The sequence below is a fragment of the Toxorhynchites rutilus genome, chromosome 3, assembly GCF_029784135.1.
Source record: "Toxorhynchites rutilus septentrionalis strain SRP chromosome 3, ASM2978413v1, whole genome shotgun sequence".
Classification (NCBI taxonomy): domain Eukaryota; kingdom Metazoa; phylum Arthropoda; class Insecta; order Diptera; family Culicidae; genus Toxorhynchites; species Toxorhynchites rutilus.
Window position 1 is genome coordinate 97,246,608 of NC_073746.1, and position 20,638 is coordinate 97,267,245.

Here is a 20,638-nt window from a genome sequence, read left to right on the forward strand (position 1 = left end):
TGATAACAAAAACACAGCACCAAAGGTTCTTTTCAGAACCATCAACATATTCATAAAGAGTAAATAGTAAACTAATCCATTTTTCAGGTAGATAGGTAGGTATTCACGTAGGAGAAGAAAATAAAACAATATATTTAAAATATATATTTAACAGAAGCTGTCCCCTTTGTATAGTCCTACGTCACTCCGGTTATGTCCCCGACATTTTTTTTTTTTTTTTATCTGTATTATAGTGATTTTCAACTCAATTTGGCTGGTTCGTCACTTTTACTTCCATTTTTGGAAGAATGTCGGGAGTGAGAATTGAACTCGTGATCTTTAGCGTGAGAGGCATGGATGTTACCACTACGCCAGATCGCCTCCCTGTCCCCGACATTACCCACCCGTCTTCTTTTTATCTCATCTATTTATTTTTATTAGGCTCATTTAGCAATTGAGCTGTAACAGAGCCAAATTTATCGTGTACATTTTTTCTCATGTTGTATATTACACATTAGCCATTTTTAGGCATAAGATTATTCCTATCTTATCGGTACACATTTTATCTGTTACACAGTAGCCGTTTAGGCGTTAGAGTACTCCTATTCTATCGATGCACAACACATGTCGCCTAGAAGTTAAATTGTTAACCTCTATTTTGGCGCAGTTCATTAACAAATCACTCGATAAGTTCGCATGACAACACCTGAAGAGGCGATAACTCTCCTTTAACCAACATTAACATTCAAAGTAAATGTCAGACTGTCTGACTGAAGTTTGGCACGTATAAATAATTCGAATATTATTAGTGTGGGATCGAAAATCCTTAAAATCGCGACAATCGACACCAAATTCGTAACGGTTTTCCGGTGAATGGTTCCAATATTATTAAAATACATACTTCACATTCTTCGCAACTTCACATTCATTTGGAAAGAGTTAGTTTATGCATTCTCCAGACGATTATTAATATTGATATTGAAATTTAAACGCTATAAGTTTTAAATTATCTAACTGGTTCAAGAAGTGATGCTTCAGAATGCGATTAATAAGATTATTAAAATTCTATCTGCAATATTTGTTTGAGAAACATAATGAAATGAACACAAACAGAAAAATTGACACTTGCTAAATTTGGTCGATGTTCAAAAAGTTATAAACCTTTTGGAAAATATACTTATTCAGACGCAAGTGATTACCTTTAACGGAGAAATTAAAGGGTGAACACGAAATTATTGCGACACATTCAACAGGGCAAAACTTTTTCACCATTGGGTAAAAATCAACCAAATTTTGCACACTTTCTCATTGATGTGTATGGTCTACATGCTGTCAAATTCGAAATCGTGTTTTTCGATTCAACAAAAATGCAGGTGAACCAACGCGAGTCGACAAATTCTTTCCAAACACCTGGAATTTCTTGACTTGTCGCACCGGCAGTTGGGAAAAATGTTGAACATTCATCATTCAACCGTCTCCAGAGTGTTGAAGCGGTTCCAGGAGCGGTTGACGATGGACCACGGCAAAGGAGCTGGAAGAAAACCGAGATCGGAGAACAAAAAGACGGAGGGAAAGGTGAAGCGGATGATTAAAGCAAATCTCAACGTCTCAAGCCGTGATTTGGCTAAAAAGATCGGCATGTCGCAGAGCTACGTCCAGAATGCAAAGAAGAGAGCTGGACTACATACATACAAGGTACAGAACTTCCCAAACCGCGATAAGCGGCAACAATCGACGGCTAAAACTCGGGCACGGAAGCTCTACGAGAAGATGCTGACAAAATATGGCTCCTTTGTGATGGACGACGAAACGTATATAAAAGCCGATTTGAAGCAAAATCCGGGGTTGGAGTTTTTCACCGGCAAGAGCAAGTTCGATGTGGACGACAAATTTAAGAAGAAGAAAATGTCGAAGTTCGCCTCCAAATATCTCGTTTGGCAGGCCATCTACTCTTGCGGACTGAGGAGTGAGCCTTTCGTGACAAAGGGCACAGTAAATGGCGAGATCTACAAATTTGAGTGCCTCGAGAAGCGCCTTTTGCCGTTCTTGCAGCAGCACAACGAAGCTCCGCTATTTTGGCCAGATTTGGCATCATGCCACTATTCTAAAAGTGTCCTGGAGTGGTATGAGGCCAATTCTGTCCATTTTGTTCCAAAGGACATGAACCCGCCAAACTGTCCGGAGCTACGCCCGATGGAGCAGTACTGGGCAATAATAAAGCGGGAACTTCGGAAGAGCAAGAAGACAGTCAAAGACGAGAAGGACATGTGAAGAAAATGGAAAAAAACTGAGAAACTGGTACCGGATGACACTGTAAAGACTTTCGAAAATGCGTTCAATTTTACACTCAAGGCTCCATCGATTAACTTTTCTTTTGATTTTTGAAGTAAACATATGTATAAAACTACCCTAAAATTTTGGTTTGATTCTAAACATTATAACAAAATTGGCATGACATTTTCGGTGTCGCAATAATTTCGTGTTCGCCCTTTATAACTGATACAATTGACATGTTTCTGTCTTTAGGATGACTAGCGTACACTCTATCCAACTTCAATAAGACCAGGTGATGATCTTGCTGCTTTGTGCCAATATAAATGAACAATGATTCAACTTATATTCTAGTGTGTTGGTATTGGTGACTACCATATACTTTATGATTTTCACATGGGTGTGTGCAAGCGCTGAGCGTAAACCAAAGGTTTTGTATTTTCCAAGTGTCAAGCTTCTATAAGACCAATTACATTTTCCCGTTGTTTTAGTTGTTTTGATCAATAAATCTTGAAAATGCCGAAGGAGAGAAAAGGAAGGCAAATCGATGCATTTCACCAAGAAAATGTTGGTATCAGAGAAATTTCTCGTCGGATTGGACGATTCCATCAAGTAGTACTCAGTTATTTGACGAATCCTCAAGGATACGTTAAGAAGTAGAATGCTCCACGTAAATCGAAGCTCTCTGACCGAGATAAGCGGGAAATAGCTAGAACAGATTCGAATACCACAAAATCGCTTATGCAAATAAAGCAATATTTCAATTTAAATGTTACTCGGGTGACAATTCGTCAACTTTTGGTGAAAAAAATCCGCACATAAAAAGGGTTTAAAAGGTTAATGCTCCTCAACTTACACCATCTCACATCGGAAGACGTCTGAGTTTTGCCAAAGCTCACATGAACCGACAGTGGGGCATGGTATGTTGTGACAAAGAATGTTTCCAAAAAATACATTTGCTATATACCATAACGAAAAGATCTTCAATGTATAGGTTATCTTCCGAGACGAAAAAAAAGACGGGTGGGTAATGTCGGGGACATAACCGGCGTGACGTAGGACTATACAAAGGGGACAGCTTTTGTTAAATATATATTTTAAATATATTGTTTTATTTTCTTCTCCTACGTGAATACCTACCTATCTACCTGAAAAATGGATTAGTTTACTGTTTACTCTTTATGAATATGTTGATGGTTCTGAAAAGAACCTTTGGTGTTGTATTTTTGTTATCACTCGATATTCCCATCTTGTTCGGTTAAACCTTCCTGTTTAGCTATTGCGTTTGCCACTCGCCACAGCTTTCACAGTTGGAAAATTTCTTCCCATCCAGCTTGTGACATGTTGTTCAGTAAATTACATTTAATGCGACGTGCCGGAGAAACACTTTGCCACTCACTAAAACTAATTGTTGCCTTGATGAGCGCCGAACCGAAGCTGCTCTGTTCTTGATGCGGGTTTTCTGATTGTCGTGAGCAGCTTTTCAAGCCAACTCGAGCACTCCGACGGCCGAAACTCTATAATCGCTGTTAGGTATACTGGTGCTCCGGCACCAATCCGTTCGGCCTAGTTACCCTTGCGGAGCAATCAGTGAATGCGACCAACAGGGAACTGGAGACCTGCACGGTTCGAGTGAGACTTTGCCTTTCCCTTAACTTATCCTCCTTTGTTACGTCCACGATGCCGATGCCGTACAACCACACGGGTTTACGGTTTGAAAGAAAATAAGATATTTTTTTGGGGTCCGCGTGTTTTATACTCTAGCGGTACACACTCACAGGATAGAGACAAATCGGCAGACTCAGTCAGAGGGGCGAGTCCAACGAGACGAACGAATGAGCGTTAAAAGGGAGCGATGGCAAAAAAATACATTTATTAACAACCACCAATCTTCTCTAAAAATCCCAGAAAACGGCTTCCCACAAGGCTCAGCACTTTCACCAACCCTCTTCAACATTGCCATGCAATCTCTATTCGAGATTATCCCGGACCATATAAAGATCATAGTCTATGCAGATGACATCACTCTTATCTCTACGAGCTGCTTCGGCTTAATTCAGAGAAAGAGGCTTCAAAAAACCTTAGACTCCATCCAAAACTGGGCTCTAAAAACAGGTTTTAAAATTTCCCCGGAGAAATCCAAACACTTACATATCGGAAAAGCTCTCAGAAGGAGAACCTATCTTCAGCTCAACAAAATCCCGATCCCTACAATGAGGACATTGAAAATACTAGGGGTTACTTTCGACAAGAAACTCAACTTCCTATCACATTCCCAAAAGACCAAAATAGCCACCAGAAAGAAATTGAACATCATCAAGTCTATCGCAGGCAACCTAGCCTCTGGTCATAGAAAGACGCTGCTAAATGTTGTAAATGTTTGGTTGGTCCCACAAATCCTTTACGGAATAGGCACCTTCAGCCGTGGAGGGGACAAGGTGTTAAACACCATTCAACCAATTTACAATAAAGCAATTAGGCTCGCAATTGGCGCTTTTCCCACCAGTCCTACTCTTGCTGTAATGGCAGAAAGTGGGCAACTTCCCTTCACCCACCTGGTAACAAAAGCCATCACCAATAAAGCCATCCGTCACTTGTCACTCCCCGAAAGCGACCACAATGTCCCATTAATACATAGAGCTAAAACATGGTTCAAAAATCTCACGAACAAAGATCTTCCCGATATATGTGAACGTTCATCTGCGACGGGAAGAAATTGGAACGTCAAACCGCCGAACATTAACCTTGAACTTCTCAAGGCAGTTCGAGCAGGAGACCCTTCTCCAAAAGTCAAAGCCTGCTTCAATAACCTCGTTGCATCCAATTTTCAAATCAACCACCAGGTATACACAGATGGTTCAGTCAGTGCCGATGGAGTTGGATGTGGAATCTTTGAGAGTAGATACACTGGTAGCTTTTCTCTTCCACCGCAATGCTCCATCTTCAGTGCGGAAGCTTTCGCCCTTTTAATAGCTACCCAAGAATGCACCCATGAGTTTCTTCCTACCACAATATTCTCAGACTCAGCTAGCTGTCTCCACGATCTTCTAAGTGGAAACAGCAAACACCCATGGGTTAAGCAAACAGAAGAGGCTGCTTCGAATAAAAACATCTCCTTCTGCTGGGTTCCTGGTCACTCAGGAATCCGCGGAAACACAGCCGCCGACATACTGGCCGGCAAGGGCAGCAAAATATAACCCCCAGACATGCCCTGTCCTCCATCTGACATTGTCCGCTGGGTAAAACAGCAAGTCCGTGAAAGTTGGGACATAGGTTGGATAAACAGCCGTCCCACTCATCTTCATAAAATCAAAAATTCCACTCTCCCTTGGGAGGACCGTCTCAATAGTAGGGAAAGGCAAGTCCTTACCCGTCTTCGAATTGGGCACACTAACTTCACCCACTCACACTTGTTCTGCAGAGCCGAAAAACCCCAATGTGCTTGCAACGAAGCTCCGGTTTCCGTTAGCCATCTTTTACTTGAATGTCAACATACCAAAGATGCTCGAGTCCGACACAACATAGGTCAGAGTCTCCGAGATATCCTCAGTAGAGACGAGACCCAAGAAACCAATTTAATTGCGTTTCTGAAAGAAACCGACTTCTTTGGTAAAATCTAAACCGAAATACTAAATACCTTGGAAATTGCTTATTAAAGTTCGCCACTTCACAGTCATGTATGCGTGTTTATGTGTGTATACACATGTATGTACGGGTCGGAAGGAAGGTTTTCATACATGTATATACACGCATTCAATAATAATAAATAACAAATAATATAATATATACTTTCATACCCACATCTATCTTCTATCCATTACATTATACTTTAATCAACTTCCTATTCCTACAGCCACACTCACCAAGGAGGATAAATTCATTAAATAAACCTCTCCATTTTTCAGCTATACTATATACCATTAAATTCAAAACCACTATATTTTATTATCTATTCAAACTGTATTTCATTTCATTTCACCCCACCCCACACCCACTCCTCCCCTCTTTCCTTCCCATACCACTCCCACCCCCTCCCACTCCACTAATCCCACCCAAATCCTTTCCACTCCTTTCCTTCCTATCCTCCTGAGAAGGGCCTTTTTGTTTTTTGGCTTTGGAACACACTTTTCGCTGGGTCACTTGTGCTTCGTTACTGCTTTGGTCCTCGGATCAGTAAATTTTTACTTTTCTTTACAGCATATATTAAATATCTTATGAAGCATAGGATCCCTTCCTACCTTCTTCTTTAACCGAGAGTCGAGCGGACGGGTCTGATGAGTGATTTTGTTGGTTTCCCTTTCGCCAGTCCCCTCTGGGCTGGTTTTATTGTGGCTCTTCACTGGGCTAGAGGCGAATGAACTGCAAATTTTAAAGCCTCTTAAAAACAAAGAAAGAAAGAAAGAAAAATACATTCATTACGATTTGTTCGCTCGTTGGATTCACATGCAGGATAAAAAGGGTCCTTTTCAGGATCACAAAATTATCTTCAATCTAAAGAGTTTATTGTTTTGTTATCACTCGATATCCCCATCTTGTTCGGCTAAACCTTTCTGTTTAGCGATTGCATTTGCCACTCGCCACAGCTTTCACAGTTGGAAAATTTCTTCCCATCCAGCTTATTACATATTTTACAGTAAATTACATTCAATGGCACGTCGCATTACTACCACTCAGTATCGGATTGGAGGTAATTTTAACCTGTAATTGAACATTTGCGATGACAGTGGTACAGTGTCGACTTTTAATGTGGGGTCATAATTTGGACCCCGAACTCTATGTTTACAAAAATGTCCAACTAAATATGTCGCATTACAGGTCCGTCCAATTGGCTAAATGTCGAGATAAGTGTAAATTACTGTACTTTCAATCTAGAAGCAATTTAAGAATTGGTGAAAATCAATAAGCTCAGAACAACTGCCAAATTCACATACTCATCATATCCTGGCAAACAAATTATGAAAAAATCAATTTGTGTTTTATTATAATTTGGGATATTGTTTTAGAAAGCATTGAACTGTATTTCCTAAACTCTTTTTTGGAAGGTTTAATGGCCCTGAAAAGCGCCTTGTTTTATGGAATGGTTCCAATTTAGAAAACTTAGTAATCTTGGTTTTGAAAAAAACCATTTCGAACGCCCTCGATGCCGCCTTGTTCTGGATTTGTCACCAAAGCAGTTTGTATAAAGAACAAACTTTTTTTCTTCTGCTACCTGATGCCGTTTTGCGATTGCGTTTGCCACTCGCCACTCGCTGCAACTGCCTGTTGTTGTCTAGATGTGTTCTGTTCTGAATGCGGTTTTTCTTATCGTCGCGAGCTGCTTTACCAACCAACTCGATCACTTCGGCGGCCGAAACTATATAACGCCGGCTAGGTGGACTGGTGCACTGGTACTAACGCGCTCGGCCTAGCTACCCTTGCGGGGAGCTCCAGATCAACACGATTCGAGCGGGATTTTGCCTTTCCCTTCACTTTTCCTCCTTTACCATGTCCAGACATGGCTGCTTGGGTTGGTTTGTTGATGTGTTGTGATGCAAACCGATGTGGTGTACGGTTTGAATGAGAATGATCGTTACGGCAGCGGAGCGGGGATTTTTAAGCTGACTGGCTGGCTCGAGAATTACGCATGTGTGAGACTGCGACCAATGTTTCGTTCATTTTTTTCTTTTTCCTTCCCAATCGTGCTTCATTCTATTTCGCTGCTGCTCTGGTTGCCCGTTTTGGTCGGTACGATTTGAGGAGCACAAAATGGACCAATAAAAAATGGGCACATAGTGCATTTTGACAATGCTTGATATTTCACAATTATTCAATTATTTATCTCAAGAAAAATGAAATGTTATTCGTTATGATAGATGCGTAGATATATTTCCTATCAATTGATGCAAAAACCTTTGCGATCTATTGAGAAATGCTCGAGTTATAAGCGTTCCAAATCTTGCATTTTTTCCTACTTGTTCAGTGCCTAGATTTCCATTTCACCCCCTATATCTTCCGGTTAGACGTAGTCCTACGTCAAAAAAGTTCAATTAGGATGGTCTTGATGGTTCCAACGGGTGCTGGCGCAATTTACGGAAGAAGGAACAGTATTTTTCAACCAGGAATTTTGGTAGAGGCTCGTGCATGGTTTGGGCGGGATTCTGTGCAACCGGAAAGCTCAAGACAGCTTTCATATCATTCATGTTCTGGAGTCCTCTCTCCTGCCGTTTTTGCGTGGATATAATCACAAAAAATTCTCATTCCAGCTAAACAATGATACTATTCATATCAGCAAGGAAACCTAGCAATGGATTAAGGACCAAAAACCTAATGTTTTGGACTAGTCGGCTCACTCTCCAGATTTAAATCCTGTTGAAATTCTTAGGGGGATCCTTGTACGCAGAATCTACACTGAGGGAAAACGGTACAACACGATTGACGAACATGGAAAAATAGCGAGAAATTCGTTCAGCAGCATTTGGTGAATAGTATTCCAACATGAATTTTTGAGGTTATTAGCCGAAATGGCAAGGTTGCCAATTATTGACATGTAAATCAGCCGTTCATTTTGAATTGTTCATTGATTTTTTTTATCCCATTTATTTATTAAAGGCTCATTAGCATTTTAGCTGTAACAGAGCCGAATTTTAATCGTGTACATGTCACATGGTTATCATATCTATAATTAGCACATTACACAGTTGCCATTCGCCAGTATTCCTTCTATACCATTACATATGGTACATTCACACAGTAGCCATTTAGGCGGTATTCTTTCTGTTCTTCCATTATCCAGTTGGACCACCGGACAGCGGAGACAGTTGTTTGATCATTGTTGAGTTATTTATAGAACAGTAGCCCGATGTGTCTGGCAGAGCAGAGCAGTTGTATGGATGAATCGATCTTATTTCGACCGTGGATCGATCTCCATCGCTGATGATTGTTGCGTGGACGTAGCTATTCTGTAACAACACAAAGATGGTCAATGAGGGCCCTGAGTTTTGAACTCACGATCGATCGCTTACTAAGCGAACGCGCAACCAATGTGGCTACGGAGACCCCCCAATTGTTCATTGATAATCCTTAAGAATTTTTAAATAATCTTATAGAAACTGAACAGCTGAAATTATCATATTTAAGCACAATAAATAAACAAACAACTCTTTTGAACGAAATTGACGTTAAGTATACTTTATTATAAGCATTCGACAATGTATGAATGTATCTTGTTGAAATTCTAACTGGTTGTGTTGCAACGAAATAGAATCAGGGTGGTCTTATAGAAGTTGGACAGAGTGTACACCGGGGATGTTCCGAATTTTCGGGGGGACATACTAACAGATGCATTTTTGACGTAGGACTACGTCCTTCTTTTCCGTACCGGGATATAAGTTCAAAATTTCCAAAACGAGAACATTGCATGGTTTCCAACGTTTATTCCTCTCTGCCGGTCGAACGAAATGGTATGATAATCACTTCAATCGAAAGATAAAATGTTCAAGAGTTATATGCTTGTTAATTATTGATCCGAAAACTTGTTTCAATAGCTACACAATTGCATTGAAAACAGGCTATTGAAATCATACAAATCTGTATATGAGCTGTCGAACGCTCGGAAATCTAATTAGTTGTGATCGCCAAGTGACTGGAGAATGCTTACTCGTCTAAGCATCATGATCTTCTCTCGCTATCACATTTTTTTTCTGCGGCTGGACTGAACCAACGTATCAAATAAAGCAGCAATTCTGATATCGAATGCTCACGAATTGGGGGAGGTATTATTTGCTCTGGGTATTTCCGAGGAGGAATCGCATCTTTGAGCATCAATGATTCTGTTACCGGAATGTGATCTCCAACATGGACGCAACATCAAGGTGCCTCGCAGTGTTGCCACATTTATATCTGTACACCCAAAGTTAATTTTTAGCACATGTTATGGCATCTTGATTTCTTACATTAAATGAGCTGAAAAATTACAGAAAATGTTTTACTCCCCAATACATGTATATCATTTGTATAATGTATATGCTAGAGCCAATATGAGCGAGCGAAACAGGAGACACATTTAAATGGAAGCATATGAAAGCTTTTCGTATAGTTTGCCAAATGCACGGTTCAGACAGAGAAAGATATATTCTCGCTCGTATTCTTCTTTATCCTCTTAGAGAACAATTTCCAACTTCATCTTATGATGAGGTGTAATATTATCACGCTTTTATATCACACACTAACAAAAAAAAACTTCCAGCGTTCTTTCAAAATATTCATTTATTCATTCATTGAAAATTGATTCAGATGCAACTTCGAACAAATGTTTACCAAGCCAGCGGTAATTCAAGGTCTACATTGCGATAATTTTATCCCATCTTCCATGGAATGCTCAAGTGTTCATTTTACCATCATCAAGTGACCATTTGAACCCCAAACTAAAAAAGTGTTCGATTTTACAACTTCAATTCTTATAATGAAAACTATATTATTTTTATTTATATATAATCAACCGTTTGATATCTTGAACAGCAATAAGTTAGGCTTAAAAATTCTTCGAAAAACGGGGATTGCAACGGTATTATTTAATTTTCGTTTTCTCCATTAAAATCTCCTGTTGGAATAATCATCACATTGCTTAAGGGGGGACCCCTGTCTATAAGGTCGGAAAATAATGAGTTTTAGTGGTTTTTTTCGGACGTTACGAATAAAGTGATTTTGGTTATTGTTTAAGGTATATTTGAAGATGTATCTTCTATTTTTGGAGTGCACGAATAATGTTTATTACGCTGTTGACAGCTGGATGCGTAGATGCTGTCTGAAAATCGGTACCTTGCTGGTGGTATCGGTTCTAAAGCAAAGGGGTGTCGTAGAACAAATTCCAATGAATATTTTGAAACATTAGAACAATACATAAAGCGTTACATAACGGTTTTAGAAAATTCGAAAAAATGCCAAAACGGCGGCCATTTTAGTTAAAAATTATATATTTTTCATGAAAAATCTCTAAATAGTGATTTTTAAAAAAACGAAAAAATTATATATCAAAAAACGGCTACGTAACGCCTTAGATAATTCATTTTTACATGCTGATAAAAAATTTTCAGCCAAATCGGTCGAGTAGATCCTGAGATATCGATACCACCAGTTGAAATAACATGGTTTCGAGAAAAACGCATTTTAAAATTCGTACAGCAATACTATTTATCTTGTGGTGACTTCATACTTTTGGCTGTAACTTTCCAACGAAATCAAATATTTCAAAATCCTTTTAGGTAAATCATTTCTGAGGGCATATGCTTCCCAAAAATGCAAAACACAAAAATTCATTTTTTTCGTTTTTCCAGACCACCTTTTTGACCCTTTACAAGGCCGTGGAAACTAGGCAACGAATCGACTCCAACTTCAGAGAATATCATCCTTACATGAGGAAAAACAAATATTTATTTTTGAAAAAAAATTAACTATTAAAACAGTTAAAAAAAATCGGTAGCAATATAATTGCCACGGCCCGTTAACCCCATAACACTTCACCTTATTGCGCCTTTGGTTATGAAAAAATCAAAACAATATTCCAGTGTAGTGATATCGATTATTTCAGTAAAATAATAAAATAACATTCCATGTGCAGCGAAAAGAATATTTTTTGCTGGTAACAATATAGTTGCCAGTACCCGTAAAAGGGTTAAGTTACAAACTATTCTCAATATGATGAAATTATTTTGAAGCCGGTATGAAATATTTCAACAATTCGAATATATCCCATCTACTTGTAACCGCAAACCTTGAATACAACTTCTCGAATCGGAATAAAGATTGTGTGAAATAATGAGGTCAGATGTATCTCAACCAGTGTGAAGAAATACGGGTGTAGTAATACACGAAGTATATTTGGATTGTTAGCGAAAAAAATTGTGACATCATGTAATGCATCGCCATCAAGTCAGAGATAGAGGATAAAAGTTGGGAAAATTAACTGGTTTTGGTTGTGTAAAACATTGTATTAGTAGCAATTTGACAGATTGGAATTCACATACCAGGTATGTCTTAAATGATACAAAATTGAATCTGTTGAAAGAAGATATACAGAGTCTAATTACATATTTGCAAAACATATTCTTTGCATTACATTCATCATTAAAAAAACAGATCATGTCACGAACTAAAATGTTTTTTTATTTATTCTGAATGTGTGATTCACATAGAACGTTAGATTGGGTGACGGTTGCCTAATGTGTAGAAGACCTTAGGGGCTGTCCACATACCACGTGGACAGAAAAAGCGTAATTTTGGACACCCCACTCCGTGGACAAGCGTGGATATTTCTTATACCCCTCTCCTTGTTGTCCACGTGGACATTTCTTCAGTTATCGGATAAACAAACAAGAAAATTCAATTTTTATCTTAAACTTTATTTTAAGTTTGTTTGTTTTTCTATTCTACTGTATAAGTTATTATTTTTAACGAAAGCGTACCTGTTTTTCGTCAATCTCCTCATCTTCGGAACTTCCAACTTCATATACAGAATTTTCTTCCTCAACTTCTGTGTCACCTTCCTGCTCTTCAGGAGGAGGATCGGTATCGGAAATATTCAATGGCGTCAATGAGGGATCATTCCCGCCCTCTACCATATATAAAAAATTGGTCAAGTGTTCTATATGAACAGAATATAATGATAATCAAAATAAATAAATAAGTGATAAAAAATGTTTTTATAAGGATATGATGCGAATATTCATTTCAATTTATTTTATATTATATAAAATGCTAAAATGAAAAAAGTTCCAATAAAAGTTCAACGGTGTATAAGAAATAATGATCACCCCTAATGCCAACGTTTGCCGATTTATTTAAAACAAAGTTAAGGTCGATTAATCTGATAGGGAATAGTTGGCCTCATACAAACTAATGTCGTATCCAGATGTCGACACAATTCCGCCGTCACCGCGAATATCATTCAGTTGTCAGTGCAAGTCGGTGCATTTTTTAGAGTGTAAAAAAAGTTCACTGTTTACATAAAGGCAATCTCGAATCGGTCCCCATTTTTTGCTTGAAGTTACTATCCCCTGACATCTGTTCATTATCTGTGTCACACTTTGCGCTGCCATCCCACCCATATTCGTATATCTGGCAACTCATCCTTTTTCTCAGAACTGTCAACTGTTCATAGAATGTCAGATGCCGGTTTGTTATTGTTTTGCTCTGCATATTGTCATTTTCATTCTAGTTATGAGAGTTACAATGCTGCTTCCGAAACGCGCTCAAAATATTTGCCAAATTTCTCGTCATTTGTATGGTTCTGTCAGCAAACCACCCCCAAACTATGCGTCCACAACGTCAGATTTTCTTCCCACCAAGTGTGTTTCAGCAGCACTCAATCTTCATCTGCAGCTCACTCCAAAAGCCGGGAACAACGAATATTACGGGAGACGTTGCTTCTCCAGCGGTAACGAAAATCGCACGACACCACAGAGGCCGCGAAGCTTGCCTAAGCTGATGGAATTCCCCGAAATAGTGTGGCCATCGGTGACGAAATCGATCAAAAACTGGATCATGGTTCATTTCATCATCAGACCGTACTTTGATCACGAGTATAATTTGCAGGATTTTGTTCAAGGTGCAAAGCAAGCTCTACAGGTTTAAGTTTGTGTTGAAACCCGATCGTTGCATAGTGTAATTGAACCTGATGTGTTTACAGGTGATATCGTCCTCATTGGCTGGTGGGGAGTATAAAAATTTAGAAGGCCTTGTAGATCGACTTGCGATCAATGATTTGAAGCATTCGGTCGGGAAGATGTCGGTTGCGCAACGATACGATTTGATGGTGAACAAAGAGGATATTTACTTTTCATTTCCTTATGAGGTTAAAGTTTTGATCGTTCGAATCAATGATTTAGACTAATTTGTTGATTTGCTTTTAGGTAGGAATCATGTTTGACGATGAAGACGCAAGTCAAAAGCGGTTTGTAGAAATCACAATGGTGTTCCATGTGCTCAAAGGACTCAAGGAGATGGTTGAGCGAGGAGAGCCCATTCCACTGAATATAGGGTAGATGAATTGTTTATTCCTTTTTTACATCTAATTATTACGCTATGTGTAATCGGATTTCAGAATTATGCCCGAGTTCCGAGATAAGATCAGTATCTGCAACTATCGGTTCATCAAGGAGTTTACGAAAGGGGTCGAATCGGATTGGACCGTTAATATTGTTAGTCATTTCAAACCGAATGATATCTCAGAAGAGTGATGAGTACGTCATAGGAGAAATAAAGATACTCCATTAGGGAATGGGAAGAGTGTCAAACCACCATAGAAACATTTATTGCCACCTAAAACCTCCATATATCAAGTTTGGTTTCGTTTGCTTGATTAGTTCTTGAGTTATGCAGAATTTTGTGTTTCTTTTGTATGTCAGCCCCCTTTAGAGAGAAGGGAAGGGCTATCTTAGAACCTCAGAAACGTTTATTGCCTCCTAAAACCCCCACATGCCAAATTCGGGTTTTTTTGCTTGATTAATTCTCGAGTAATGCAGAAATTTCTGTTTCATTTGAATGACAGCCCTCCCTTAAGGCCCATTTATACGTTGCTAGTAGCTGACTTGACAGTGAGCTGCTGGCGAGAAACTAGATACTACAGCATTGGCTTACTAGGGATCCGAGATGTTTTTTTCAAATGTCCATAAAATTGTCAGAAACAGCAATCAGGTTCAAATTTTACAGATGATTGATCCGAAATCAACTTCTCTATTGGCAGTTTTGTCTCAGGTTTTCAGTTGCATTTATCATTACACAATTCTATCGCGAAATACACGTTCACCGTGTATAAAAATACTTTGTGCTAAATTTGTCCGAACTGGAGGTACTGACCGAAAAAGCAGAAAGGCAAAAGAGTTTGGGCCAGGAATTGGATGCAAGGAAAAGGAGCAACAAATACAATATCCGCGTTGACAGCAGAAAAAATGAACATTATGAAAATTATGAATGAAAATTATTTTTCCGAAATCAAATTAGTACTCTATGTAAATGAAAATCACTTTCGTGAAAAAATAGTGAAAAAATATCATATAAAAATTGATTCTAAAGATGATTTTATATTATAATGGTAAGTTTTGGTGAGAATATCTGAAAATTCATAGAAAATAGTTTAAATTAGGGTCAGAACAACTAATAATAATTATAATAGGTAAATACGCCAAGAAAAAAATTTTCATACAAATTTTAGTAATTTAAAACTGCCTTAGGGCCGACTAATCTCATAGAGATGTCGACACCATTCCGCCGTCAACGCGAATTGAAGGAACTCTACGACGATAATCCTCTAGAGTGCCGAGCAGTGTAGAGAAAAACACCTGAATATGTGGAAACACTGTCGATATTTTTTAAAATCTCGAAAGCATCCATAGCTAAGATAATTCCGGAAGTGTGTGATGCTATGAATGGCAGTCTAAAAGATTTTTTAAATTCTATTTATTTCGCCGTACCAGCAGCTTCGTGTACCAGTTTGTGAAATGAAAATGATAGTAGATTTGCAGGAGGAATAAATAGGCGTCAAATTTTAAAATAATGAATGAAAATGTACTTTTTTAAATCGATTATGTATTCTGCTTCTTAGAACAATACTTTTTTTTGCAAGTTGTGAGTGAATTTTGAATGAAAATTGTGCCTGATCACGAACGTCACTTCACGGTGAAAACGAAATGAAGTGCATATAACCTTGCATACAAATCAGTTCGTTTTCACCGTGAAGTGACGTTCGTGATAAGGCCCAATGATTCTATACGCGTTGACGGCATTGAGCTTCGTATTACTAAATGAGGGAGTAGGCATGACAATATGGGTTTGCAAAAGAAATGAACACACTTTTAAAATAAAAATTATGAATGAAAATTAGTTTTTCCAAACCAAATAAACACTCTATTTAAATGAAAATCACTTCTGCTTACAAGTAGTGAAAAAATATCATACAAAAATTGTGTCTAAAGATAATTTTATATTATAAAGGAAGGTTTTGGTGAGAATATATGAAAATTCATAGAAATTAGTTTAAATTAGGGTCAGAACAACGTACTTCTAGTAAGTAAATAACGCCAAGAAAAAAATTTCATACAAATTTTAGTTATTTAAAAATACCTTAGGGCCGACTAAACTGATAGAGAAGAGTTGGCCTCATACAAACTAATGTCGTATCCAGATGTCGACACTATTCCGCCGTCAACGCGAATAGTAGAGATTCTCAGGAAAACTATATCAAGAAGAAAACGGGCCCCGCCAGCGTGCAAAACTAAATAACATCGATTTCGTTTAGAAACTATGAGGGTTTTATTTGTTTTTCAAGTATATAAATATCGTCGTATATTTTCAAATATTTTAAAAATAGAGACGTTTCTTTACATTTGGCATCCCTGATTCGAGCGCTAAATTCCATTTTTGACGTTTTGAGGGATGCGAGTGCAAGTAAATTCAAAAAACTTTGAAGTAGCTCGCACACCGGATCACACATGACACTAACTGGCATGATGTGTTCACATGGTGTGAGTAGCTGCACTGCAGTAACTGACTAGACTGACTCGTATGTTTAAGGCCCATTTATACGTTGCTAGTAGCTGACTTGACAATGAGCAGCTACTGACCCGGTGGACTCGCTTGACAATTGGTTGACTCGCCTTGTCCGTTCACATAGTGTGAGCTGCTGGCGAGAAACTAGATACTACGGCACGGGTTTACCTGGGATGCCAGGCGATTTTTCAAATGTCCATCAAATAGTCAGAAACAGCAATCAGGTCCGAATTTGTCAAATGATTGGTCCGAAATCGACTTCTTTATTGGTAGTTTTCATCTTAGGTTTTCAGTTGAATGTATCATTACACAATTTTATAGAGATTACAGAGCAGTGTTGAGAATAACACCTGAACAAGTGGAAAAACTGTTGAATTTAATTGCTCCACAAATACAACGCCAAGATACACTCATGAAGGATGCTGTACCTGCAAGAGTGATAATATAAATGACATTGATATGCCTTTCTTCTGGAATATTGTTCAGATTGTTGTCGATATTTTTTAGAATCTCGAAAGCATCCATAGCTAAGATAATTCCGGAAGTATGTGATGCTTTAAATGATAGTCTAGAAGACTTTTTAAAATTTTATTCACACGCGTCAAAAATTAAAATAATGAATGAAAATGTACTTTTTTAAATCGAATATGTATTCTGTTTCTTAGAACCTTACTTTTTTTCGCAAGTTGTGAGTGAATTTTGAATGAAAATTGTGCCTGATAATGATTCTATATTAGACATTCTCCAGAAAACTATCTCAAAAAGAAAGCGTGCCCCGCCAGCGTGCAAAACAGAATAACAATGATTTCGTTAAGAAACTATGAGGGTTTTATTTGTTTTTCCAATAATTTTCAAGTCTATAAATATCTTCGCATATTTTCAAATATCTTAAAAATAGAGACATTTCTTTACATTTGGCATCCCTGATTCGAACGCTAAATTCTGTTTTTGACGTTTTGAAGCATGCGAGTGCGAGTAAATTCAAAAAACTTTGAAGTAGCTCGCACGCCGGATCACACATGACAATAACTGGCATGATGTGTTCACACGGTGTGAGTAGCTGCACTGCAGTAACTGACTAGACCGACTCGTATGCTTGCTCGCACCGTCTGAACCCGGCTTTACTCGCACCCTCTGAACCCGGCTTTAGAGAGGGAGCAGCGGTCTCGAACTATCATAAGAACCTTCCCCGACCCCAAAAGCCCCTACATACCAATTGGTCGGTGTTAGGTCAGACCGGAGCATGTGACATTTTTATGATTTCAAGAAAAACGAACATAAAGTTTAATGCTCTGCAATTTTCAAAGCATTAAATTTTTTCGTCGAAGATTGTTCTCAGAAATGTTAGCTATTCTCTGGCAATACTTTGATCGATGATAGCTGTAAAAAAACATCAAGTATCATGCCAAAAAAGGCAGTTAATTGGCTCCCTATACGTACATAGTCCACTCTGACTGAACGGACTGAACCAAATGAAACATTGTTTAGGAGTTGGTTCACTATGACTGAACAATTTCGAAGTATTTCTCAATCAATTAACAGTTGTGAGTCAAAGTGTGCCATTCTGTTATGAAAATTAGAGCGAGAAGGATTGTGTGTTTGGAACTGCATAAACATTTGGTTGCGTGCAGCATAAAAGTCTCTGCCATCTGAATTTGATTGCACGGTAAACAAGTTAAAGCAGAAACTTCCCATTTTCAATCATCTTAGACAGTATTCTTCAATAGAACGAACAAATTCGAATTCATTGTCATTGCTACAGCCTAAATCGCACTTTGAAATAGTACATTTTGTGATCATTCACACTGAAGACCAGCATTTTTCACTGATCCGTTCAGTCGGAGTGGACCAAGTTAATTTTTTAATATACTCAGAATGTGCACATTTTATACCAACGGGTTCAAGCACATTTCGACAAGGTACTTATTAGCTTCAAGAAAATGTTTTGTTAGTTTGAATTCGGCGCTTGGATGTTATTTAAATTCAATATACAAATGATTGTCACATGGTCCACTCTGTCTGCACATGATATAGATCCATTTCGCCATGGTAAATGGTACATGATCCGCTCAGACTGCAGACTATGAGGGGTTTCCGTTGATCAATCATAACAATTTCGATCCGTTATTCCTGCTGTATGCGTGATTTTCCATATCTGATAAATGTGGTATGTAGATTACATAATGCTTAACCAAATGTAATCAGAAACTCGAAATTTTCAGTTTTGCGACTTGGTCCCCTCTGACTTAACACCGACCATATTATGGAAAAGAGATTCATTTTGAAGATTCCAAATTAATTGAATCAAGTTTGCTCAGACTTTGAAACCGATTCGTCTAATGACTACAACATGGCTACTGTGGAACGCTAGTCATCAAACTCATCTTAGATTTCATATAGAGGATGTTTCCTGTAACATCGTGTCAAGAAATCACTACAGAGAGCGTGTTCTAGCTGTCGAATTAAAGTAATGTAAACTATAATTTAGTGCATTAATTTCATAGACAATATTTGCCACAATGCCGCCATCGGGTCTCCACCATACAACAAGTAGTCTAATCAAGGATGAGAGTTTTCAAACCAACTGCTAAAATCTTATCTCTGAACGTTTGCCGGGTGCAATAGTACTACTCAAAAAACGTAATAGTATTTGAGCGTTTTGAGATAACAAACGAAACGACACACCGAAGGGTTTCATTATGAATCACACACCACTGGTATGTCTACAAAGTAGTATGCAAAACGATTCTTCTGTTATCAGACCACGTAAACAAACGAGGGGTACAACGATGGGGTCACATTAACCTTGCATGTGGTATGGTCCTGGGTCGATTTTTTGTTGTCGATGCACGGGGATTATCTGTTACCGTCTAATAGTTCCTTCACACTGATTGAGGGGCTTTCATGTGACCATCGGTGCTAGCTTCAGCTACAACCACACAGAAACGCTCTAGGCTAGGACTGATAACGCAACCGTTGCAGACTGATGGCGAAACTCGGGTAGTTCGAGTTTTAATCGTTTAGTGAAAGCCACGCGGAATGGTTGCAAATTAGTCCACAAATAGCAGATTAGCAGATTCAATGGTGTCTGGTGGTTGGTTGTATCGAAAAGTGACGTTCCGTTGGACGGTCATTTAGATACCCGCTGCGTTCGTGAAGTGTGTCTTATCCCTGTTGAAGCAAGTTTTGCAGTCGATAAGTGCACGTGGTGATTGTGGTCTAGAATATCATTGGAGTTTTTTAACCTGTGTTTACACGTATCTACAAAGCTGGAAGTTTGTTGGAAGTGGAAACAGTGAAACAGTGAAAATTGCTGACTGAAATTCTTGCGGAAACAGGAGCTCACACAGATTCATTCTTGCATCTTTTGAATCTACATTCCCAACCGGATGGGCCCAATCTGAAGCCTTCGGTAAGTGAATGTATAAGTTACGAGTAACTAAAATCAACACAGAAAATCACCGACAATTAGCAACCTATAACTATGGTAACCGATCAATGTCATATGAACATTCCGTATACAGAACCATACAAAATATATTTTTGATTTCAGATTATGTACAGAATAATGCTGCCACAAATGCCATCATGGAGGTTTTATTATTTCTATCATTTTTAATGCCTATAAATAATTGGACAACATCGAGTGCTAATAACCTCTGGCTAGGTCAGCGATAATAAGTTGCTCTAGCAAATGCTCTGTTATCGAGTTCGTACCAGTTAGTGGGAGCCGTTTTATTCACCACAATTCTTTTTGGACTAGATTATGATACAGTTGAACCCGAATTCTCGTCCAATGCAACACTCATACAGAAGCTGAGAGCACTGGTTGAATCAACCTGATACAGAACTCAAACCAACCAGAAAC

At 38.5% G+C, this 20,638-nt stretch overlaps 2 protein-coding genes across 3 annotated transcripts in view; both read left to right on the forward strand.

Moving 5' to 3' along the window:
• The first annotated feature begins 13,401 nt into the window (after positions 1-13,401).
• Positions 13,402-14,519, forward strand: LOC129777431 (m-AAA protease-interacting protein 1, mitochondrial). Its single transcript, XM_055783688.1, has 4 exons — positions 13,402-13,851; positions 13,913-14,077; positions 14,136-14,263; positions 14,327-14,519. Exons 1-4 carry the CDS (start codon positions 13,444-13,446, stop codon positions 14,460-14,462), a joined length of 837 nt encoding a protein of 278 aa, XP_055639663.1. The 5' UTR covers positions 13,402-13,443; the 3' UTR covers positions 14,463-14,519.
• Positions 14,520-19,771: 5,252 nt separating this feature from the next.
• LOC129775319 (nocturnin) overlaps positions 19,772-20,638 on the forward strand; it is a 77,619-nt gene continuing 76,752 nt past the window's right edge. For both annotated transcript variants that reach the window (XM_055779931.1, XM_055779933.1), the window contains exon 1: positions 19,772-20,182. The gene's annotated coding sequence lies outside the window, so the exon portion shown is untranslated. The remainder of the gene's footprint in view (positions 20,183-20,638) is intronic.